Here is a 25,582-nt window from a genome sequence, read left to right on the forward strand (position 1 = left end):
CCGTTTCTGTGCTGTAAATTCTATGTATGCTTTTGTACTGAATTATATTTACATATTCTCGGGCTTCAATTTTATTTTGGAAGAGGTGCCTTTGGTGAGGTGTTTATATAACCACTAGCAAATCTCCCATGTTCTGTTCCATGTGCATTGGGTTGTGGTAGAAGGACAGGGACACTACCGTGCAAAACATAATGGGGCCAGTTTTTGTCTACTGGTGTATGTCAGTTCTAAATCGTTAAGAATAGTAGGGGGTAATTTTGACTTTGACATAAAACAGGCAATGTCGGTTCAGCCGCTCATTCTACATTCCTCCCGATTTTCATTTCCATTGACTTCAGTTGCCCCCCTGTAATGTGAACAGCACCCAAAATTCCTGGATCAGTCCCCTGGGAGGGGAAATTGTGTGAAAGTAAAATGTAAAAGTTGGGGGTTAAAATTCAACTTTGGTGGGGCGCAACACAGGTGGTGGCAGATCAGCTACCCATTATACAGCCTGCCCAATTTTCCTTTCCTTTTGGCCGGGGTGTATAATGGACGGCCGATCTGCCACTGCCCTTGTTTTGCTCCCCCGTTGGAGTTGGAATTGTATCCCCCCCTCCATATTGACAATTCAATGAAAGTGTCACAACAGACGTGACAGAAATTCTGAAAGATTTTAGAAAGTGTCACCTCAACAATTAGCAGCCTTTGCCAAGGCTGAAGGGGCAGGGAATTGAGAAGTGATGGTGAAAGGAAACATCGTGTGTACGCACAAGTCCGCAGGCAAGAAACTGAGCAGCTCAGCCCCCTGTTTGACTGCTGCTGCATGAGGTGGTTGCGAGGGAGTTGTACTCTGTGTCCTTCCCTCACCCTATTTCCATAATTCCCCATTGCAGCACACCTGGAAGGAGGCGGAGGCACATTTGAAGCCACGGGTGTCCAGTAGGGCACTCTGCCGTCCCTATGATGCGTATTAGACGTTGCCACACAGACATTTGCAGTTTTGCTACATCTGAGGAACTCGGATGGCAATTATCATCCATAAAAATCATTGATCATGGTTCGGAATATGCGGTAGATAAGCAGGGAGGATTTATGCCCATTTGTCCGTCACTTTATTCAATGTATATCCTCCCTTGTGAATAGACCAGCACACTATTATTGCTGTGAGGATTTGAGCCTTGTGGATGTATGGAGAAGGTGCCAGCCCCTAGCCTATTGGGTTTCATCTAATGCACTGCTGATTGTTCATTTTGCCACTTATTCAAGTTGTCTCAATAGATCCCCTGTAGGATTGCATCTGTCCCTGCCTCTGATCTAGGAGTACAGGGTGTGTTTGACAGTGCTATCTGATCATCTTTGGCACTCCATTAAGGGCTCCCAAAAAGGTTTGCATCTTTACCATCTCAATATCTTTCTTTTGGATGCTCAATGGTTGTTTCTTTGTGTATGTTCTCATCTTACCTAACGGCATGTGGGAATACCTTCACCACATGGACTGCAGCAGTTCAAGAAGGCAGCTCACCACCACCTTCTCGAGGACAATTAGGGATGGACAATAAATGCTGGCCTTGCCAGTGACACCCACATCCCATAAACGAATAATTTAAAAAAAATATCTACAACTCCTTGGAATCTTTCCATGGAACTATGGCCCATGAGGAGCACTAAGGTGCTTTATCTCTTGTGGTATCAATTGTTCCAGGATAGAGGTATTAACTTGAATATTTTATGCAGTCTGCTAAATGTGTCTCTCGGTGGCATAGTTAATGGTTCATAGGGTGTCAAGTGGCTTCCCATCTCCGCACTGACTCAAAGCTACTATAGAACTGACTGCTCTCTCATCCTGTCTCCGCCATCATTGTGGTAATCAGAGTTCAAAAAGTTATGGTACATTATTGGCGGACTGGCCTGAGAGTTTGATTGGCGGCCTGCAAGACCTCCATTGATCCCCAAATGCATTCTGTTATCTCCAACAAAGTAAGACGCCTGTAAGTAAACGTGAACTGTCATGTCTGGAAAGTAGCAAAGCAATTTGAATCCAGTAAATGTTTAACTATATAGAAAGTGGTGCCCACTGGAAGGCCTTCAATGTACTGTTGAGATGGTATCCAGTATTGTGGATCCATATGGTTTGCAGTATGGATTGTTGTCTGGGCTGTCACTTTTTAATTAACCTGCTACAAAGGCCGAGTGCATCCTTGATACATTATCACTGTGGAACAATACATTCTCCCACCATTAACTTGCCCCAGTAGTATGGCGCTCAGGCTTTTGTTTTCTCAGGATGCACTTTTCATGCAAAGGGTAGTGGAAATCAGGTGTACTCTCCTGAAAGGCTGTGGATACTGGGTCAATTGAAATTATTAAGACTGAGATCGATGAAATTTTGTTGGGCAAAGGCAAGTAAATGGAGTTGAAGTACAGATCAGCCATAATCTAATAGAATGACCGAACAGGCTTGAGCGTCTGAATGGCTTGCTCCTGTTCCGATGTGGGTGATGCTGGCCAGACCACATTAATTGCCCATCCCTAGTTGCCCTGTGAAGGTGGTGGTGGGCCTTCTCCTTGAACTGCTGCAGTCCTTGTGGTAATGCTGCCCCCATAATGGTGTAATTGGAATTATCAGAGCATTTGGATAGCACTTCAGCTGTAATGTCATCAGGTTGGTTGTAGAAAGAGATTATTAATTGCATACCCAGTTACTCTTTACTGTTCCAGCCTGTGTGTTTATCACTACTGTAGTTTCATGTGCTGACTGTTCTTTTTCTTCTAATTTCTTCTCAACAGCTGCTGGACTCTACATAAAAAGCAGCGAGACACTCAACATAATAGCCAACGCAGTCCACGCCAACCATGACAATGGGATTGCAGTTTATCAGAGCAGTCAATTCACCCACATCACAAACAACAGCATCACCTGCAACAGTGTAGGTGGAGTTCTTGTAGAAGCAGGATGCAAAGTTGAACTTCGGGGCAATGGTATCTATGACAACAGCAGCCATGGTGTCACCTCAAAGGGAGAAGGGACTGTCTTGGAGAATGACATCCTGGGAAACCATGGGTGTGGCTTACAGCTACTCGAGCATGCAGATATGAAGGTGGGTTCTCCATCAGAATTTTAAACTGTCTTTAGTGATGTTTGAGGACCGGACCATTATTTTCTATGAACATGCAGTTGCAGTATTTTGTGTCTATAGAGTGTAATCCGAATATGCCTCCATCTCTCTGTGCTGCTTACTTTGGCTGCATTACCCATCGATTTTAAAATACCCTGTGTCTCTTTTTTACTGCAGTAGGTGAGTTATGTACTGACTCCAAAACTCTGGTCCCCAGTTAAAATTGGGGCCAGTTAATTACTTTTGAAGTGCAGTCACTGTTGTTTTATAGGCAAACGCGGCAGCCATTTTACACACCGCAAGGTCCCACAAACAGCAATGACCAGATAATCTGTTTTTAGTAATGATGGTTAATAAATATTGGCCAGGACACTGGGAGAACTCCTCAACTCTTCTTTGAACAGTGCCGTTGGATCTTTTACATTCACCTGTAAGGGCAGACGAGGCCTCGGTTTAATGTCTTATCAGAAAGACTGCACTAAAATGTCAGTCTAGATCATGGGCTCAAGTCCTAGAATGGGGCTTGAACTAATGCCCTCTGGCTCAGAAGCACAAATGCTACCATTAAGCCAAGGCAGATATTTGCAGATTCTGCTAGAAAAGTGACTTTAGGGGAAAGTGCCGAATGTTGTGTGCTAACCACCCATAGGAGGCTGAACATTTAGTTATGGAATGCATGGGTATGAGAGAACAGTGCTGCACAGTCTTTTTATAAGGATGTTGAAATGCATCCACACCCGATGTTGTTGTTGAAATTTTATTCGGCATGGAGCCTGGCCTCTCCGTACAGCACTGCTTTGGAATGGCTGCATCCGCCACCTCCCACCAAACTCAGCCGCAATTGAAAATCAACTAAACTTTAAGCTGCTGCTGCCCTGTAAATACAGCAATAGCTTTCAAAATCCCCCCCCCCCCCCCCCCCCTCTGCAGCACTGGTACACTGCCCACCTCCGGGTCGGAAATTGCTGGAACTCCAAAACGCAGTTGGATGTAAGAACATGTGAGTGGGGTGGATGTGCAACATACACCTCCTGACAGACATTTGAGGCTGGCGGAATATCTGATTTCTGAAGTAGAGGTAGGGACAGAAACAAACGGGCCTTATTTACCTGCTGAACCCAAACATTACTGGAGAAGAGACTTAAGTTTAATGATTTGTTGGTCTGCGATCTGGGCTGTTACTAGGAGATCCAGTCGGAGGCTGTCCTTCTGAGTCAGTTGCCAGAGAGCGCTGTGTCATACTTTCCAATGTGTTCCTAGCTGTTTGATGATGGTTTGAAAAGAGTTGCTTGTACGTTATAAGGGTGTTGCCGAGCCTCTACCCTTGCAGCAACATCAAACCTAGAGCGTCGCGATAAACAAAAGCTGTCTTTCCAGGGCATCCTCATCTACATTTTATAACTGCAGTAAATGGAGATTGAGGCTCCTGCTTGCCAGAAGTTTTTTTTATATATTTGTATCACAAGCCTGCCGATTTAATGATTTGGAGTTAGAAAGGAAGAAATTACTTGCATTTATATAGCGCCTTTCACGCCTGCAGGACACCCCAAAGCGCTTCACAGCCAATGAAGTACTTTATTGAAGTGTAGTCACTGTTGTAATGTAGGAAATCGCCGGAGCCAGTTTGCATACAGCAAATCCCACAAACAGCAATGAAATAAATGATCAGATAATCTGTTTTAGTGACGTTGATTGATGGATCAGCTAGGACACCAGAAGAACGCCCCTGCACCTCTTTGACATAGTGCCATGGGATCTTTACGTCCCCCTGAGAGAGCAGACAGGGCCTTGGTTTAACACCCCATCCGAAAGACGGCACCTCCGACAATGCAGCACTCCCTCAGTACTGCCCTAGTGTGGCAGCCTGGATTATGTGTGCAAGTCTCGAGCAGCGCTTGAACCCTTTTAACTCGGAGGCGAGAATGCCACTGAGCCACAGCTGACGCCTTGGTTGCTACATATCTACACAAATTCCAGATTCTCATTTCTAACGATCGTCTTTTTTTATTAAGTATTCCATCTGACATTACAGCCGACTCTTATTAATTCAAATACGATAGCAAAATACTGCGGATACTGGAAATCTGAAATAACAACAGAAAACGCTGGAAAAACTCATCTCTCCACAGATGCTGCCTGGCCTGCTGAGTTTTTCCAGCGTTTTCTGTTGTTATTTCTTATTAATTCAAAGTTGCTTTTGATTCGAAAACAATTTAATTATCCATTAGTTTGAATTAAGCAATTGAAATAAAACAGTTCAGAAGTGTGGTTTTTCTTTCTCTCGATTTCAGTTTGAATTAACATAATTTGATTTAGAAGATAATTTGAATTAAGCAGTCAATTTATCAGGGGAGCTTTGTGAATGTATCTGAGCATTACTGTGGGATGGGGAGAGATGGGAGCGGTCTGTGAGATAACACTTCGATGTGCTTTGCTTCAGGTGACAAAGAACAGAATCCAATCTCTTCACGACTATGGGATTGCAATCTTGGACCAAGCTAAGGGAGCAGTGCAAGAAAATCAAATCTTCAGAGGAAAAATAGGGAAGACCATTTTAGAGAAAACGGAAAACTCGGAAAATTGTACTGTCCAAAGCAATGAAATTTTAGCCTGCAGCAAAAAGTAAGATCTTGTTATTTATAGATTTTTTTTATTTTTTTATTTCCCTTGGGCACAGACATGATGGGCCGAATGGCCTCCTGCTGTGCTGTCATTTCTCCAACCTGCTTATTTTTTTCTCTCTGTGCTCTCCCACCTTCAGGCTGAGATAGGTTAGGTGAGATCTTCCATCTCAGGGCTCTTAGTTTGGGGGGGGTGGGGGTGAGCACATGTGTCGGAATTTCGCTCCCCCAACCCATGAATTGCAGCCCTATATTTAAAAAAAAAAGCATGTAATGTATCTCGTAGGACTGATGCGTATGAAATGAATTGTTCAGCAATCCTATTAACTTGCCTGTTTTCAACTTTGTGTGAAACCTTTTATAATTAAAGTAATAGAAAACCACCTCATAACAGCAACTGTAATGACCTTCACCTGTTCTTGGGATGTGGGCAGCCCATCAAGTGCCAAGGAGGTGGTGGAACTTCTGATTTTAAAGAAGGAATTTGCATTTATATAAGCACCTTTCGCGACCTCAAGACATGGAAATGTGCTTTACAGCCAATGAATTACTATTGTGTAGTCACTGTTGTAATGTAGGGAAACGCGGCAGCCAATTTACACACACCAAGATCCCATAAATGACCAGTTAACCTGTTTTTTAGTGATGTTGGTTGAGGAATAAACATTGGCCAGGACACTGGGAGAACTCTCCTCCTCTTCGAAATAATACAATGGAATCTTTTTGTCTACCTGAGTGTGAGACTAATGCATCAGTGAAATCATATTTCCTTTGTCAGGCTTCGAAGGACAAATATTTTTAGTCATTCGCTTGAAGTCCTTCAAACCTCATAAATCACTACACTAGAGATGGAAATAGAGCCTGATCATGTGAGGTGGCACAGTTTGGAGTATGTGGCAGCCCTGCTCGAGTGTTGGGCGCATTGAAATATCAGAGCCAGGCAGCTTGTGGCAGCTCCCCAGCAGCTGAGCTGTGAGGCTTGTTCACTCTTCTCATCGTAGCTTTAACACTTGAGGGCTGGGTAAGTTTTAACAAAATACCATAAAATGGATCCTGTCATAGCACTCCTACCCACACTGGCTCTGTTTCTATTGTTGGACCCCTAACTATAAATTCACTGCATAGCAATCACCCTGCTTTATTGTGTCACCTTCCCAGCCTTAGAGGAAGGGGAGATGCATGCCTAGCCTAATTGGTGCTGCTGTAATTCAGATCGCTTAAGTCAGTAGAGGCCAGAGATCAAGTGTGGGATCTTCCTGTGCTGCGCCAGACCGTATTGACTTGGATAGAGAAATGGTTGGCAGACAGAAAGCAAAGAGTTGGAATAAACTGGTCTTTTTCCGAGTGGCAAGCAATGACTAGTTGGGGTACTGCAGGGATCGGTCCTTGGGCTCCAGCTATTCACAATACAGGAAATTTTCTGGTATCTGGCATTGACGGGACCGAGCTGGTGCCGTTAGATCAAAACTGCCGTATAAACCAGCGGCAATGTTAAAACATAGAGCTTTTCAGCTCCGTGTGAATCAACAAACCCTGTTGCTTAGCAACAGCTTCAAAACAGTCGGCTGCAGCTGCAAGCGTCTCTAGCTGAAGCTGTTGCTTAGCTACAGACCTTGCAGAGCCTGACTGGGGGGGAAAAAAAAGCAACGAGAAGTAAAAAAACTTATAGAAAATGGATCCTGAATTTTGCCGGTAGATAGAGCTTTCCGGACTTTTAACCTCCGGTTAAACGAAAGTTTCCTGTATAAATGATCTAGACAAGGGAACTAGATGTAATATCTCCAAATTTGCAGACGACACAAAGCTGGGTGGGCGTGTGTGCTGTGAGGAGGATGCCGAGAAACTCCAGGATGATTTGGACAGGTTGGGTGATTGGGCAAAAGCATGGCAGATGCACTATAACGTGGATAAATGCGAGGTTATCCACTTTGGTGGCAAAAACAGGAAGGCAGATTATTATCTAATGGCAATAGATTGGGAGAAGGGGAAGTGCAACGAGACCTGGGTGTCCTTGTGCACCAGTCGCTGAAGGTAAGCATGCAGGTGCAGCAGGCGGTTAAGAAGGCAAATGGCATGTTGGCCTTCGTAGCGAGAGGGTTTGAGTACAGGAACAAGGATGTCTTGTTGCAGTTGTACAGGGCCTTGGTGAGACCACATCTGGAGTATTGTGTGCAGTTTTGGTCGCCTTATCTGAGGAAGGATGTTCTTGCCATGGAAGGAGTTCAGCGAAGATTCACCAGGCTGATACCTGGGATGGCAGGAATGACGTATGAGGAGAGATTGGGTCGATTGGGCTTGTACTTGCTGGAGTTTAGAAGAATGAGAGGGGATCTCATTGAAACTTTTAAAAGTCTAACAGAACTGGACAGACTAGATGCAGGAAGGCTGTTCCCGATGGTCGGGGAGTCCAGAACCAGGGGTCACAGTCTAAGGATAAGGGGTAGGCCATTTAGGACAGAAATGAGGAGGAATTTCTTCACCCAGAGAGTGGTGAACCTGTGGAATTCTCTACCACAGACGGCAGTAGAGGCCAATACATTAAATATATTAGAGAAGGAGTTGGATATATTTCTTAAGGCTAAAGGGATCAAGGGGTATGGGGAGAAAGCAGGGACCGGGTACTGAATTTGGATGATCAGCCATGATCTCATTGAATGGCGGAGCAGGCTCGAGGGGCCGAATGACCTACTCCTGCTCCTATCTTCTATGTTTAAGTATATTTCCATCTACTGAAACCATTGGGGGAGCTTCAGGAATCGGCACTTTAGTGCTTGAAACTGTTTGGTCCTTTATATAGGCAGCTCTCGGTTAGGAGTTTACTAGTATGGTGTGACTTTATAATAGAAGTTTAAAGTTATTAAAATTCCTGGTCTAAACCCTCCCTTAGCATTAATACACTGGTAAAGATGCACATGCTGGCCACAGTTCAAGCACTTATTCCGTTCAGCCCAATCTGCCTACAGCCTACTGAACTCGAATAGTGAAATTGGGATTTGAGTCCGTGCTGTGAGTGGAAAAGTGTTGCACTCCGAATTTCAGCTAGGCTTTTCTCATAGAACTGGATCTCCGAGCAAACGCACAGGGTTTTGAACGGCGTGGGCTCAATTCAAGGGCTTGATATCTCGATAAGTTAACCAATCTGGCACACCCTGTGGTGATCTGCACTTGAAGGTGATGAGGTTCGGAGGGGGCTCTAGAACAGTGTGGCATCGGTTGATTTTCAGACTGGAGGAAGGTATACAGTGGTGTTCACCGGGGGTTGGCTCTAGGACCACTGCTTTTCTTGATCTATATTAATGACTTGACAACATAGCAATGGAGCAGATAAAGCATTTTGGACAGAAAGCAAAGAAATGGCTCCTACAATTGTTTAACCACTGCCTGGCAACACACAAGCTACCTAATATCTGGCAAAAGGCACATGTAATAGCACTATTAAAGCCTGGGAAAGATCCCTCAGATCCTAAGAGTTTTCGGCCAATTTCACTGCTTTGCCACGCCTATAAGCTGTTTGAACACCTCATACTCAATAGGATAGCACCAACTGTAGATGAGAAGATCATTCCAGAGCAAGCAGGTTTCCGCCCCGGCAAATCAACAACAAGCCAACTGCTCAACCTCACACAACACATCGAAGATGGTTTTGAGCAAGGGATGGTAACAGGTGCTGTTTTTGTAGACCTGTCAGCAGCATACGATACAGTGAACCATAGACGTCTCCTCTGCAAGATTCTAGAGATGACAAAAGAGATTCACTTAACAGAGCTGTTAGAAAGCATGCTTCAGAATCGCCGGTTCTATGTTGAACAAGGTGGGAAGCGCAGCAGGTGGCGTATTCAGAAGAATGGTCTTCCTCGGAAGCGTGCTTGCACCGCTGCTGTACAACATCTACACAAATGACCAACCTATAGATGGTGTTACATGCCGTTTTATATATGCTGATGACTTCTGTGTCACTGCCCAAAGCACTGATTTTAACACCGTGGAGAAAATGCTTTGAGGTCTTGGAGGGACTAAAATCCTACTATGAAGAAAACCACCTTCGCGCAAACCCATCAAAGACGCAAGTTTGTGCATTCCACCTCAGAAACCGTGAAGCCAAACGCCAGCTGAAAGTAACCTGGTGTGGAGCAACACTGACGCATTGCGAGCACCCTATCTACTTAGGAGTCACCCTTGACCGATGCCTCACCTTCAAGAACCACATCGAGAAGACAAAGGCAAAAGTGAGTGTATGAAACAACATCCTGAATAAGCTCACGAACAAGCCCGAAAACATTGCGAACCAGTGCACTTGCTCTTTGCTATTCCACTGCCAAATACGCCTGCCCTGCATGGGAAAGGTCTACTCATGCCAAGACGATGGATGCTGTTCTGAATGCAAGCTGCCGATTTATCACAGGTTGCTTAAAACCAACAAACACCAACAGCCGATATATCCTGGCGGGTATCGCTCCCCCTGATATAAGAAGAACGGTAGCCAGCAAGAAAGAGTGACTCCGTCAAATATCAGATGAGAGACTCCCTCTGCATTGTCATACACCTACACCCAGCTGCCTAAAGTCAAGGAAGAGCTTCATGAACAGTGTTGTTCCATTACAATCAACCTCATATGAAGCCCACATCGCCTTGTGGAAAGACCGGCTCGCCAGTCTTGAACAACCCCCAGCGATGGAAATTTTACCTGATGAAAGCCTTCCCCCAGGAGCTAATTGCAACTGGGCAACTTGGAAGTGCCTTAACAGACTTCGGACCAGTGTAGGTTGCTCAAAGGTGTCACTAAGCAAATGGGGATATTCAACCAGCCCGACAACTTGTGAATGTGGAACTGAGGCACAGACTATGCAACATCTCCTGCAATGCCCATCGTTAGAGGAACCCTGCACTGTTGCAGATCTTGCCGAATTCAACAACAAGGCGCAAAAATGTGTCCAGTTCTGGCTGGGCTATGTATAGACTGTCCGTGGACACGATAAGAAGAAGAATGACTTGGACATGGGTGTACAGGGCACAATTTCAAAATTTGTAGATGACACGAAACTTGGAAGTATAGTAACAGTGAGGAGGATAGTGATAGACTTCAGGAAGACAGACAGGCTGGTGAAATGGGCGGACACGTGGCAGATGAAATTTAACGCAAAAAAGTGTGGAGTGATACATTTTGGTAGAAAGATTGAGAAGAGGACATGAATTAAATGGTACAGAGAGACCTGGCGGTATGTGTGCACAAATCGTTGAAAGTGGCAGGGCAGATTGAGAAAGCAGTTACAAAGGCTTATAGAAACATAGAAGATAGGAGCAGGGGTAGGCCATTCGGCCCCTCGAGCCTGTGCCGCCATTCAATGAGATCATGGCTGATCATCCAAATTCAGTACCCTGTCCCTTCTCCCCATATCCCTTGATCCCTTTAGCCTCAAGAAATATATCCAACTCCTTCTTGAATATATTTAATGAATTGGCCTCCACTGCCTTCTGTGGTAGAGAATTCTACAGGTTCACCACTCTCTGGGTGAAGAAATTCCTCCTCATCTCAGTCCTAAATGGCTTACCCCTTATCCTTAGACTGTGAGCCCTGGTTCTGGACTCCCCAACCATCGGGAACATCCTTCCTGCATCTAGTCTGTCCAGTCCTGTCAGAATTTTATAAGTTTCAATGAGATCCCCTCTCATTCTTCTAAAGTCCAGCGAGTACAAGCCCAATCAACCCAATCTCTCCTCATACGTCATTCCTGCCATCCCAGGTATCAGTCTGGTGCATCTTCGCTGCACTCCCTCCATGGCAAGAACATCCTTCCTCAGATAAGGCAACCAAAACTGCACACACTACTCAAGGTGTGGTCTCACCAAGGCCCTGCACAACTGCAGCAACACATCCTTGTTCCTGTACTCGAACCCCCTCGCTACGAAGGCCAACATACCATTTGCCGCCTTAACCGCCTGCTGCACCTGCATGCTTACCTTCAGCGACTGGTGCACAAGGACACCCAGGTCTCGTTGCACTTCCCCTTCTCCCAATCTACTGCTGTTCAGATAATCTGCCGCCTTGTTTTTGCCACCAAAGTGGATAACCTTGCATTTATCCACATTATAGTGCATCTGCCATGCTTCTGCCCAATCACCCAACCTGTCCAAATCATACTGGAGTTTCTCGGCATCCTCCTCACAGCACACACGCCCACCCAGCTTTGTGTCGTCTGCAAACTTGGAGATATTACATCTAGTTCCCTCGTCTAGATCAGCTATATATAATATATATTGTGAATAGCTGGGGTCCTGGGACCGATCCCTGCGGTACCCCACTAGCCACTGCCTGCCACTCAGAAAAAGACCCGTTTATTCCAACTCTTTGCTTCCTGTCTGCCAACCAGTTCTCTATCTAAGTCAGTACCTTGCCCCCAATCCCATGTGCCTTAACTTTACACGCTAATCTCTTATGCGGGACCTTATCGAAAGCCTTCTGAAAGTCCAAATACACCACATCCACTGGTTCTCCCTTATCTATTCTACCAGTTACATCCTCAAAAAATTCCAGTAGATTCGGCGAGCACGATTTACCTTTTGTAAATCCATGTTGACTTTGTCCGATCCTGTCACTGTTTTCCAAGTGCTCTGCTAGTACATCTTTTATAATGGACTCTAGCATTTTCCCCACTACCGATGTCAGGCTTAATTCCCCGTTTTCTCTCTACCACCTTTTTTGAATAATGGGGTAACATTAGCTACCCTCTAATCCATGGGAACTGTTCCAGAGTCTATAGAATTTTGGAAGATGACCAGCAATGCATCTACTATGTCTAGGGCCACTTCCTTAAGTACCCTAGGATGTAGATTATCAGGTCCTGGGGATTTATTGGCCTTCAATCCCGTCAATTTCCCTAACACCATTTCCCTACAAATACTGATTTCTTTCAGTTCCTCCCTCTCATTAGACCCTATGTTCCCCGACATCTCTGGGAGGTTATTTGTGTCCTCCTTTGTGAAGACAGAACCAAAATATGTATTTAATTGGTCTGCCATTTCTTTGTTCCCCATTATAAATTCCCCTGATTCTGACTGCAAGGGACCTACGCTTGACTTCACCAATCTTTTTCTCTTCACATATCTGTAAAAGCTTTTACAGTCAGTTTTTATGTTCGCTGCAAGCTTACTCTCATACTCTATTTTCCCCCTCTTAATTAATCCCTTTGTCCTCCTTTGCTGAATCCTAAACTGCTCCCAGTCCTCAGGTTTACTGCTTTTTCTGGCCAATTTATATGTCCTCTCCTTGGATCTTATGCTATCCCTAATTTCCCTTGTTAGCCACGGTTGAGTCACATTTCTTGTTTTATTTTTATGCCATACAGGGCTAAACAAATTCTGTAGTTCATCCATGTGATCTTTGAATGTTTGCCATTGCCTATCCACCGTCAACCCTTTGAGTAACATTCCCCAATCAATCCTACCCAACTTGCGCCTCATACCATCGTAGTTTCCTTTATTTAAATTCAGGACCCTAGTCTCTGAGTCAACTACTTCACTCTCCATCTTAATGAAGAATTCTATCATATTATGATCTTTCTGACCCAAGGGGCCTCGCACAACAAGATTGCTAATTAGTCCTTTCTCATTACATAATACCCAGTCTAAGATGGCCTGATCTCTAGTTGGTTCCTCGACATATTGGTCCAGGAAACCATCCCGTATACACTCCAGAAATTCTTCCTCCACAGTATTGTTACTAATTTGGTTAGCCCAATCTATATGTAGATTAAAGTCACCCATGATAACTGCTGTGCCCTTATTGCACGAGTCTCTTAATTTCCCGTTTAATGCCATCCCCAACCTCCGCATTACTGTTTGGAGGTCTGTATACCACTCCCACTAACGTTTTCTGCCCCTTGGTATTTCTCAGTTCTACCCATACAGATTCCACATCATCAGAGCTAATATCCTTCCTTTCAATTGTGTTAATCCCCTCTTTAACCAGCAATGCTACCCCACCTATCTTTCCTGAATATTGAATACCCCTGGATGTTGAGTTCCCAGCCTTGGTCACCCTGGAGCCATGTTTCCATAATCCCAATCATATCATATATATATCCGTTTACCTCTATTTGCGCAGCTAATTCATCCACCTTATTACGAATGCTCCTCGCATTAAGACACAAGGCCTTCAGGCTTGTTTTTTTAACACTCTTAGACCTTTTAGAATTATTATTTACTGTGGCTATGTTTGATTTAAACCCTTGATTTCTCTAACTGCCGCCTTTTGTTTTTCTCCTTCCTGTCTTTTGCTTCTATCCTTGTTTCCCTTTCCTCTGTCTCCCTGCTCTGGTTCCCAACCCCCTGCCATTTTAATTTAAACCCTCCCCCAGAGCACTAGCAAACACTCCCCCTCGGACATCGGTCCCGGTCCTGCCCAGGTGCAAACCGTCCGGTTTGTGCTGGTCCCACCTCCCCCAGAACCGATTCCAATGTCCCAGGATTTTGAATCCCTCCCCTTTGCACCATTCCTCTAGCCACATATTCATCTGAAATATCCTTTTATTTCTACTCTGACTAGCACGTGGCACTGGTAGCAATCCTGAGATTACTACCTTTGAGGTCCTATTTTTTAATTTACCTCCTAACTCCCTATATTCAGCTTTTAGGACCTCATCCCGTTTTTTACCTATATCGTTTATATGCACCACGACAACTGGCTGTTCACCCTCCCCTTCCAAAATGTTCTGCAGCCGCTCTGAGACATCCTTGACCCTTTCACCAGGGAAGCAACATACCATCCTGGAGTCACGTTTGCGGCCGCAGAAACGCCTATCTATTCCCCTTACAATAGAACCCCCTATTACTATAGCTCTCCAACTCTTTTTCCTCCTGTCCTGTACAGCAGAACCACCCATGGTGCCAGGAAGTTAGCTGCTGCTGCCTTCCCCTGATGAGCCATCCTCCCCAACAATATCCAAAGCGGTATATCTGTTTGAGAGGGGGATGGTCACGGGATTCTGGGCATCACACTTTAGGAAGAATGTGAAGGCCTTAGAGGTTACAGAAAAGATTTACGAGAATGATGCCAGGAATGAGGGACTTCAGTTACGTTGATAGACTCGAGAAGCTGGGGTTGTTCTCCTTGGAGTAGAGAAGATTGAGAGGAGATTTGATAGAGGTGTTCAAAATCATGAGCGGTCTGGACAGAGTAGATCGAGAGAAACTGTTCTCATTGGCAGAAGGGTCAAGAACCAGAGGACACAGATTTAAGGTGATTGGCAAAAGAACCAAAGGCGATGTAAGAAAAAACCTTTTTACGCAGCGAGTGGTTAAGACCTGGAATGCACTGCCTTAAGGGGTGATGGAGGCAGATTCAATCACAGCTTTCAAAAGGGAGTTAGTTAAGTATCTGAAGGAAAGAAATTTGCAGGGCTACGGAGAAAGGGCGGGGGAGTGGGACTAGCTGAAGTGTACTGTGGAGGAGGAATTCCTGGAGTGTTTACGAGATGGTTTCCTGGACCAATATGTCGAGGAACCAACCAGAGATCAGGCCATCTTAGACTGGGTATTATGTAATGAGAAAGGATTAATTAGCAATCTTGTTCTACGAGGCCCCTTGGGTCGGAGTGATCATAATATGATCGAATTCTTCATTAGGATGGAGAATGAAGTAGTTGACTCAGAGACTAGGGTCCTGAATTTAAATAAAGAAAACTACGATGGTCTGAGGCGCGAATTGGGTAGGATTGATTGGGGAATGTCACTCAAAGGGTTAACGGTGGATAGGCAATGGCAAACATTCAAAGACTGCATGGATGAACTATAGAATTTGTTCATCCCAGTTTGGCATAAAAATAAAACAAAAAAGGTGACTCAACCGTGGCTAACGCGGGAAATTAGGGATATCATAAGATCCAAGGAGAGGACATATAAATTGGCCAGAAAAAGCAGTAATTCAGAGGATTGGGAGCAGTTTAGGATTCAACAAAGGAGGACAAAGGGATTAATTAAGAAAGGGAAAATAGAATGAGAATAAGCTTGCAGGGAACATAAAAACTGACTGTAAAAGCTTTTATAGATATGTGAAGAGAAAAAGATTGGTGAAGTCAAGCATAGGCCCCTTGCAGTCAGAATCAGGGGAATTTATAATGGGGAACAAAGAAATGGCAGACCAATTAAATACATATTTTGGTTCTGTCTCCACAAAGGAGGACACAAATAACCTCCCAGAAATGTCAGGGAACATAGGGTCTGATGAAAGGGAGGAACTGAAAGAAATCAGTATTTGTAGGGAAATGGTGTTAGGGAAATTGCTGGGATTGAAGGCCGATAAATCCCCAGGGCCTGATGATCTACATCCTAGGGTACTTAAGGAAGTGGCCCTAGAAATAGTAGATGCATTGCTGATCATCTTCCAACATTCGATGGAATCTGGAACAGTACCCATGGATTGGAGGGTAGCTAATGTTACCCGACTATTCAAAAAAGGTGGTAGAGAGAAAACGGGGAATTACAGACCGGTAAGCCTGACATCGGTAGTGGGGAAAATGCTAGAGTCCATTATAAAAGATGTAATAGCAGAGCACTTGGAAAACAGTGACAGGATCGGACAAAGTCAACATGGATTTACAAAAGGTAAATCGTGCTTGACTAATCAACTGGAATTTTTTGAGGATGTAACTAGTAAAATAGATAAGGGAGAACCAGTGGATGTGGTGTATTTGGACTTTCAGAAGGCTTTCGATAAGGTCCCACATAAGCGATTGGCGTGTAAAGTTAAGGCACATGGGATTGGGGGCAAGGTATTGACTTGGATAGAGAACTGGTTGGCAGATAGAAAGCAAAGAGTTGGAATAAACGGGTCTTTTTCCAAGTGGCAAGCAGTGACTAGTGGGGTACCGCAGGGATCGGTCCTAGGACCCCAGCTATTCACAATATATATAAATTATGTAGACGAGGGAACTAGATGTAATATCTCCAAGTTTGCAGACGACACAAAGCTGGGTGGGTGTGTGTGCTGTGAGGAGGATGCGGAGAAACTCCAGTATGACTTGGAATGATTGGGTAGAAGCATGGCAGATGCACTAGAATGTGGATAAATGCAAGGTTATCCACTTTGGTGGCAAAAACAGGAAGGCAGATTATTATCTGAACGGCAATAGATTGGGAGAAGGGGAAGTGCAACGAGACCTGGGTGTCCTTGTGCACCAGTCGCTGAAGGTAAGTATGCAGGTGCAGCAGCTGGTTAAGAAGGCAAATGGTATGTTGGCCTTCATAGCGAGGGGGTTCGAGTACAGGAACAAGGATGTCTTGCTGCAGTTGTACAGGGCCTTGGTGAGACCACACCTTGAGTATTGTGTGCAGTTTTGGTCGCCTTATCTGAGGAAGGATATTCTTGCCATGGAGGGAGTGCAGCGAAGATTCACCAGACTGATACCTGGGATGGCAGGAATGATGTATGAGGAGAGATTGGGTCAATTGGGCTTATACTCGCTGGAGTTTAGAAGAATGAGAGGGGATCTCATTGAAACTTATAAAAGCCTAACAGGACTGGACAGACTAGATGCAGGAAGGATGTTCCCGATGGTCCGGGAGTCCAGAACCAGGGGTCACAGTCTAAGGATAAGGGGTAAGCCATTTAGGACAGAGATGAGGAGGAATTACTTCACCAGTAGGCAGTGGAGGCCAATTCATTAAATATATTCAAGAAGGAGTTAGATATATTTCTTAAGGCTAAAGGAATCAAGGGATATGGGGAGAAAGCAGGGACAGGGTACTGAATTTGGATGATCAGCCATGATCTCATTGAATGGCGGAGCAGGCTCGAGGGGCCGAATGGCCTACTCCTGCTCCTATCTTCTATGTTTCCCTCCCAAACCCTTTGACTATTCTAATTTTAAATATAGGCATAAATGTATTGCTTGTGATTGTGTAAGTTCAAAAAAAATGTCATCCAGATGGGATTTGAAGACAAGAGTACAAATTAATTTTGTGCGGATGAGGAGATATTTTGTTTGGATGACGTCCATGGTTTTCATTCAGAGGTTTAAGGATTGGAAATGGCATTTACCTGCTATTCCTTAGTACTGTGGTTATTGTCCTTTTTTTTTTTAAGTGGGAAATCAATGAGACACATCTGTATCAACACAATTCTGCTTTTAACAAAAAGCTTATTATCTACTTTGCTGTTTTCATATCTTTGCATTCTTCCCTTGGAGCACAGTGTGAAGTAGTGGAAGGATTTGCAGGCTGATTAACAGTCTGACAGGCCACAATGTGAACGCTCCTTCCGTGGCTGTAACCATCTTAATACCAATGGATAGGGTGGTTAGTCCTATGCAGCGGAAGAGTATTCATGAGCTCCCACAACTCATGTTTAATGTCCTCTAGCAATAGATAACAAGATGTAGGTTCAGGGTTAGTTGTGATACCAAAGTGTGATTACATGCAGTTTGTATGCAGTCCCCATCGCTAATAGCGGGCGCATTGGTGCTAACCTGATTTGTCCGCTATATCCGTTGGCTGGTTTATATGCAGTCCTGTAACTACCTTGGAGCGCTTGCCATGATGAGTCGCGTATATCTAATCCTTTTTCAATTGGTATTGCTAACTACTCCACTCCGTCTCGCACAGCATTGTAAAGTTCTTGACATTATTCCTCTCAAGTATGTGTGGGGGAAATATGTGACCACCTTTCATCTTGCTTCTTGGACGATTTAATGAATTTGATTCCGCCAAGGTAGCAGGGAAACTTAAATAACAACAGAAAATGCTGGAAAAACTCAGCAGGCCAGGCAACATCCGTGGAGAGAAATTAAGAGTCGACGTTTCGGGTGAACCCTAGCAAGGAAACTTGATTTGCTTCAATAACTCCCCTTCATTATACGTGTTTATGATAAAAGTGATCTACATAATTTGCGATTATAAGTCAACAATGGATTGCAAACTGTAACCTGACACTACTTAGAGGGGATTAAGTATATGAGGTAATTGAACCTTAACGAGGTGCAAATTTACTGAACACCTGTTACTGTTCGAACTAGCTGGGACACTTAACACGCTGTAAGTGGTGACTTTGTAATTGACAATAATGTTGATGGAAATTGGTTAGTGCTATTTGCCTGATTTAAACGTGGATGGTGTAAGTGTTGGGGACTGTATATTCATGATGAGCTCCAAACCTACAGCTTAAAAAAAAAATTTGATAGTGATAGAAGGAGTTAGATATATTTCTTAGACAGCACTGTTAATGTATGGGAGGTTTTATATGCTTTACACACCATTCCTACTGTGTTTGGTACTGTCAGTGTTCAGTCCTTCTACGATACAGCATCATTTCAGCAAACAAGAAATGATAGATTCTCAAAGTCATCCTTTAAGAATGAATAAGGTTCACCATTCAGCTTTCTCTACAAGACTGAGTAATGGTTGTCTCATTTGTATCAGCCTGTGGGTTGAACACCACCGTTCCTTGTGTTCTGTGACAAGTGAGATCTGTAAACAACATTCATCATCTTTTTTCCTTAACGGAACATTTCTGTTAGTTCTTGTAGATCTGGTGTAGCCTGGAAACTGGACAACCCTCCAGCGAGGCCACTTGTCGATGGATCAAATCGAGCCACCTCCACGGTCAAGACCAGTCAAAGAGTTGCATCCATGACCAGTCGAATAGCTGCAAGGGTCGAAGGGGGCTGCCATGACAACGGAAGCATTTTCTGTTCCATTCTTTAATGATGAAAATCAACAGGTACAAAACGTGCCACAGAAAAAAGATTTAATGCCTCAGTTCATGTATCAAATGTGCTTTCAGTAATGGACAAGAAACTTGGGGCACACCTTTTGTTAATTCACTGCTTTACAGGCTACCTTGGACTTAATATAATCAATGAACAGCATAACTGTTGACTTTAACCTCCATTTGGAGTTTAATAATATGGTGCAACCCTCTAATAGAAGCTTAAACCTGCTTATTAAAGTTCCTGGTTTCGTACCTCAGTCTGCATTATTAACAGCTGCCAATCTTATCCATGTATTTTGACTCCAGGCTGGTATGCAACCAAGGAAAGCCCTTTACCCTGAACCTGACTGTTTCCCAACCTGCGATATCTACACAGAAATAAGATATTTCCCCTAACATTTCAACGGGCAGTGGTTATGAATGGAATTCCACCGATTTGCGAACCTGCAGAACATTTCATTTTGTGTTAAACTTGTTTTTAATTTTCTTTGTGGACTAGTACTGAATTCCTCTTAAAGTTTTATTATCTTTAAGAGTAAAAGAACGTTTGAGACCTTGGTTACACCGGACCCTGCTGTCTGTGCCGAGGTGGACAAAAACATCTTTTAAGGAGAGTTTTTACATTGTGCACTTCCCCTGAATCCTATGGTGTTGTACTTCGTCATGGAGAACAGGAAGATCTTGGGTTTGAACCTTGGTCTGTAATGTGGTACACAGAAGAAGCATTGCTGATGTGAAATCAGCTCCCTGACGGGGACCTAATTTAGAGGTTAAGCTCCCTGATGCTGGTCACTTTGCTAAATACTGGAGCTTAAGTTGTGATTGGTGCACCCTGGGTGTGCCAGGATAACCCAAGTATATGAAAATGTTCAGCGATTTCTTCTGTGAGCTGTGTCGTGAAGCCATTTATAAAGAATGCTTGTACGATTTAGCTGCACGTAGCACGTGGAGGAAATCTCCCCCTGGCCTTATTCCATTCCGATTCAGGATTCTTGGGCGTGAGGGGGCTGTAGGTTTCTATGGACCGAAGGAAGAGTCACCCAGGCCCCTGTTGCATCTCTCTCTAGGCGGGCTTCAGAATGATGTTGAGGGAAACCCCGGAGGCCAATTGAAAGGAAAAAATATTTTAAGCACCACCTTATGGAATTTCAGTTAAACTCGACTGTGTTTAGTCAGTGTTTATAGTCGATCCATTTCAAATCACCTGCCAAACAGAACTACAGCTGATAGTGATCCAAGTCTTGGTAAAATATTGTGGCCATGAAATTCCACAGGGTTTTTAAACTCTAGTGAGGGACCGGCAAAAACTCCCAAAGAAAAAGTGTAAATGGCCACCCTCAGCCATTTCTCTGGAGGTTGCCCCTGGCCTCCCGTTAGCGTAGGATTCCAGTAAAATCCTGGTGGAATTTCAGGGCCACCATGTAGGTATTAAATACCGCGTAGGATGAGTTTCCACAGCGGTTTTCCCACTTGTCCAGTGACTTGGCCATTTTTCTGGGGTTTCCGTAGCTCTTCTACCAAAGTTACAGGAGCAGTGGTGAGAGAAAGAGAACCCCTGTGGAAACTCCCCCACCCCTTGCAGGATTGGGAGAAATGCTTGCTTTTAGACTTTTACCCACATTGTGATCCTTACTCATCCCTGTCTTATTTGGATGACTCCAAAGGGAGAAACTTAGAATAACTTTTGAGTCAGAATTTGAACAGCTGCCTCAGACTTGCCAGCAGTGACAACCGTTTCTCTGTTCAGCTCAGTGAGTAGATTGTATGATGCTGTATTCACGTTTAAAAATTGAACTGGGAAGAAAAAAATTGGCAAAGGGTAATAACATAATTGTTGACAATCTAGAAACCTGGGGAGTAAAATGCAATGGGGGCAGGAAACAGGCGATAATGGATCGCCCGGCCATTATACACACTGTCCGCTTTAAGGAAAGGAAAATCAAGCGGCACAAGTATCAGCTGGGGCGTATAACTGGCAACCGATCTGCTCCTGCCTGTTTTGCACCCCAACTGAAGCTTAATTGTACCTCCATATGTTTTAGACAAGTCTCAAATTTTGGTTTTGCTTTGCTTAAAATTTTGGAGCTCCATTCATTGTTGATCCACTTGTTCTTTTAAAATTGGTTATACATGGACTGAGTTTTCAATTCCCTAGGTTCTATACCATTTGGTAATTCTCTTGAGCCTTCCTGTAGATTGGCAGGCTACTATCAAAACACCATTGCTATTCATTACCTAATTTCCTGTTGGCTTGTAATGAAAAATAAATATTTTTTTTTTCTAATCCCATCTCACATGAAGCCTCTGATTTTACATTTACAAATTGGTTCAATTTGGGGCATAGGATTTGGAACCATATTGTATTTCAATGCAAAACAAAATGAACTCGCATTTTTATAGCACCTTATCACTTCCTCGCGATATCTAAAATTTCACAGCCAATCAATTACTTTTTGAAGCGTAGGCAAACATGGCTACCAAGTTTCCACACACCAAGGTCCCACAAACATCAAATGAATTACGGTAGTTTTTTTATTGATAGAGGTTAAGTGATGAATGTTGGGCAGGATATTGGGAGAACTCCCCAGCTCTTGTTCAGGTGCATGGTACTATATGAACAAGAAGATAGAGCTTCAGTTTAAAATCTCAACCAAATGACAGCACCTACAACAGTGCAGTAATCCCTCAGTACTGCACTGAAGTGTCAGCCTAGACTATGGGCTCAAGTCTCTGGAGTGGAGCTTGAAGACGGTGCTAACAACTGAGCCAAGCTACACAAAAACAAGTAAATATTTGATACGAACAGTTGAATCATTTGTACCGAACCTTTTATTGGGCCAGAAATTCCAGGCCAGAAGCGTGAGTACGGTCGGCTTACACACGCTTCTGGCCATTGGAAATGCCGGCGTTCAGCATGAACAGCGAATGCGGGGAACGCCGGCATTTCCAGACCTCGAGCGCATGCGACTGCACAGGCAGCGCTTGCGCAGTGAACTTCGTGGATTTCATTCATGAAATCCGTGAGGTTAAGTCCTTAGAAGTTACACTTGAAAAAAGCAAGTGTAAAGTTGTTCATTGGCTGCGGAGGAAGATATATTTTATCGTGGAGCTTTTGAAATGCAATATTTTTGTTTGGGAAAGGGAGGGAAGTTATTTTAAGAAATTTTAAGTAAGTTTAAAAGTTAAAATTTTTTTTTTAAAGGGTTTTCAGAACGGTAGGTAGAAGGGGCAATTGTGGCTGTGTGAATGGAATGTGAGAATGAGTTATGTATGTATGTCCACATATATTCCTTTACGTATATGTATGTATGTTTTATATTCCTTTACTAATGTGTATGAATGTATGTTTTTAATTATGATTTTCCAATAAGTTACTTTCTCTGAAAGTCATAATTAAATAATACATTCATACACATAAGTAAAGGAATATATACATAACACGCAAAGGAATATATACAGACATACATACTTTCAGAAGCTCCACGATAAGAAATATCTTCCTCCGCAGTCTCTGTAGCAACTGTACCCATGCTTTTTTCATGTGTAAGTTGTAATGACTGGACCTCAGTGAAAGCATTAATGAAAGCGGCGAATTATACTGCTCACGCGCTGCCTGTGCAGTCGCACGCGTTCTGCCTCTGAACCCCTTCGTTCAGAGGACAGGAAATGCCGGTTTTCCCCACATGCACTGTGCATGCTGAAAACCGGCATTTCATCCGGCCACATGCGTAAGTACCCCGACCGTACTAGCGCATTTGGAAGGGAATTATTGGGCCAACATTTTACATGTCAATAAAATAAAAAATTTAACAATTGCACGACTTGCCCCCTCGCATCTGCGACTGAGGGTCCAAGGAGGTGCATTGTGCAAGAGGTCATCATCGTACGTATCCTCACACTGTTCCCTTTGGAGAACTGTATGAAGTGGTGGAAGGATTTATGGCCGTGATTAACGCTCATTCCGTGACCGTAACCATCTTTGAACCAGCCATTAGGGTGGTTAGTCCTATGGCGGGAGGGTTTTACAGGCTCCCACAACCCATCTGAGGGGGGGGGGGCCACCAACACCCACGGACGCAAGTATCCCGCTGGATGTCCACCCAGAATTTAAAGTTGGAGCTCCGACTCCACTTGCCGGGACTGTCTGGAGTGGGGTTCAAAACCCTACTCCTTCTGGCCCAGCAGCGGGGATGCTTACTGCTATGCAAAAGGCCCACTCCGCACAAAAGGTGACACCCATACGTTTCCTGCGCCTTTTCCCTCCCCGTGACTGGAGCCCTATGCTGCCATTTCACGTTGCTAATTGGATTGGGCCTTTGTCATAGCGGTAGGATCCCCGCCGCTGGGCGAGATCAGGGTAGGGTTTCGAACCCCACTCCAGACAGTCCCGGCAAGTGGAGTCGGAGCTCCGGCTCTAAATTCTGGGTTGACATCCAGTGGGATATTTGCGTCCGTGGGTTTGGGTGGCCCCCCCTCCTTGTATAGCTTGTGGGAACCCGTAAAACCCTCCCGCCATAGGACTAACCGCCCTAATGGCTGGTTCAAAGATGGTTGCGGTCACGGAATGAGCGTTAATCACGGCCATAAATCCTTCCACCACTTCATACAGTTCCCCAAAGGGAACAGTGTGAAGACACGTATGACGACGACATTGCTAAATAAATAAATGGAATAAAAAAAATTCTTTTAGGGCTTTTAAAAGTCTTTAAAGTGCTTTAATTCTCTTTAAAACTCCTTCAGATTACTCAAAATAATGTAAACATTTTAAAACCTTTATAAAAGTTACCAAAATCTTCAAAAAACTTCCAAAAACCTATTTAAACTGCTGCTTTGCATGTAAAAAAGCAAAGCAGCTTGACAGAAACATTGGGGGCGTGTCCAGTGATACTGAGACCTCAAGGGGCGTGTCTCACTTACACTGCACGCTCCTGGCTCCGCGCTGGCTGCACTCCTGGGCGGCGTGACGTCATACGCTGCCCGGGATTATTCTTTCAGTTTCTGCAAGTGCAGGCGTCCCTGGAGCTGATCGGCAGGAGCGCGGGGTAAGTGCAAATACGGGGCTTGCACGCGCTGCAAGCCCCGTTCTGGAATTTCTGGCCCATTGATTCCAGCAGGATTTAGCATCAGAAATAGTAACTGTAGATTGCTCCCCTTCAAGTGTGGTAGTGACGTTCTTCAATTGAAAGGATGCACTGCACTTCATGAGTAAGAAATTAATAAATTGTGAAACCCTGCAATCTGTAACCGAGACCCTCCAGGTCTCCACATACCCTTTCTTTATTGCAGGTGGATGTAAAAGATCCCATGGCACTTTTCAAAGAAGAGTTATCCTGGTGTCCTAACCAATATTTATCCCTGAAACAACACCACCAGAACAGATGGTGGGAGGGTAACAGGAGCTGGGCACAGTGCACATGTGATGAAAGCTCCCAACTGGCTGCTTCCCTCCCCTCTTCCTCGCGAAAGCAAAGATAATGGCATTTATGAACATACAAATTAGGAGCAAGAGTAGGCCACTCAGCCCTTTGAGCCAGCTCCTCCATTCACTAAGATCATGGCTGATCCGATTACTCCACATTCCCGCCTACCCCCGATAACTTTTCACCCCCTTGCTTACCAAAAATCTATCTACCTCTGCCTTAAAAATATTCAAAGACTCTGCTTCCACCGCCCTCTGAGGAAGCGTTCCAAAGACTCGCGACCCCTTATTTTTAAACAGTGACCCCTAGTTCTAGATTCTCCCACAAGAGAAAACATCATCTCCACATCCACCCTGTCCAGACCCCTCAGGATCTTATATGTTTCAATCAAGTCACCTCTTACTCTTCTAAACTCCAGCGGATACAAGCCTAGCCTGTCCAACCTTTCCTCATAAGACAACCCGCCCATTCCAGCTATTAGTCCAGTAAACCTTCCAACGCATTTACATCCTTCCTTAAATGAGACCAATACTGTACACAGTACTCCAGATGTGGTCTCACCAATGCCCTGTATAACTGAAGCATAACCTCCCTACTTTTGTATTCAATTCCCCTCACAATAAACGATAGCATTCTATTAGCTTTCCTAATTTAAGATGAGGATGGGATTGGGCTTGGCTATGATGCCCTCCATAGAATCCAGCTCTGCAGGAGCACAGGAGAAATTTGGATGAGAAATCT

At 44.2% G+C, this 25,582-nt stretch overlaps 1 protein-coding gene across 1 annotated transcript in view; it reads left to right on the forward strand.

The window, feature by feature from the left end:
- The window catches only part of fbxo10 (F-box protein 10), an 81,582-nt gene extending 59,877 nt beyond the window's left edge, over positions 1 to 21,705 (forward strand). Inside the window, exons 9-11 of the mRNA XM_085983631.1 lie at positions 2,770 to 3,080; positions 5,539 to 5,720; positions 19,228 to 21,705. Coding sequence (XP_085839757.1) covers positions 2,770 to 3,080; positions 5,539 to 5,720; positions 19,228 to 19,414 — 680 coding nt within the window. The 3' untranslated portion in view covers positions 19,415 to 21,705. The remainder of the gene's footprint in view (positions 1 to 2,769; positions 3,081 to 5,538; positions 5,721 to 19,227) is intronic.
- Positions 21,706 to 25,582: the final 3,877 nt, after the last annotated feature.

Source organism: Somniosus microcephalus, chromosome 1 (assembly GCF_052327205.1).
Source record: "Somniosus microcephalus isolate GS21.2 chromosome 1, FLI_Smic_1.0, whole genome shotgun sequence".
Classification (NCBI taxonomy): domain Eukaryota; kingdom Metazoa; phylum Chordata; class Chondrichthyes; order Squaliformes; family Somniosidae; genus Somniosus; species Somniosus microcephalus.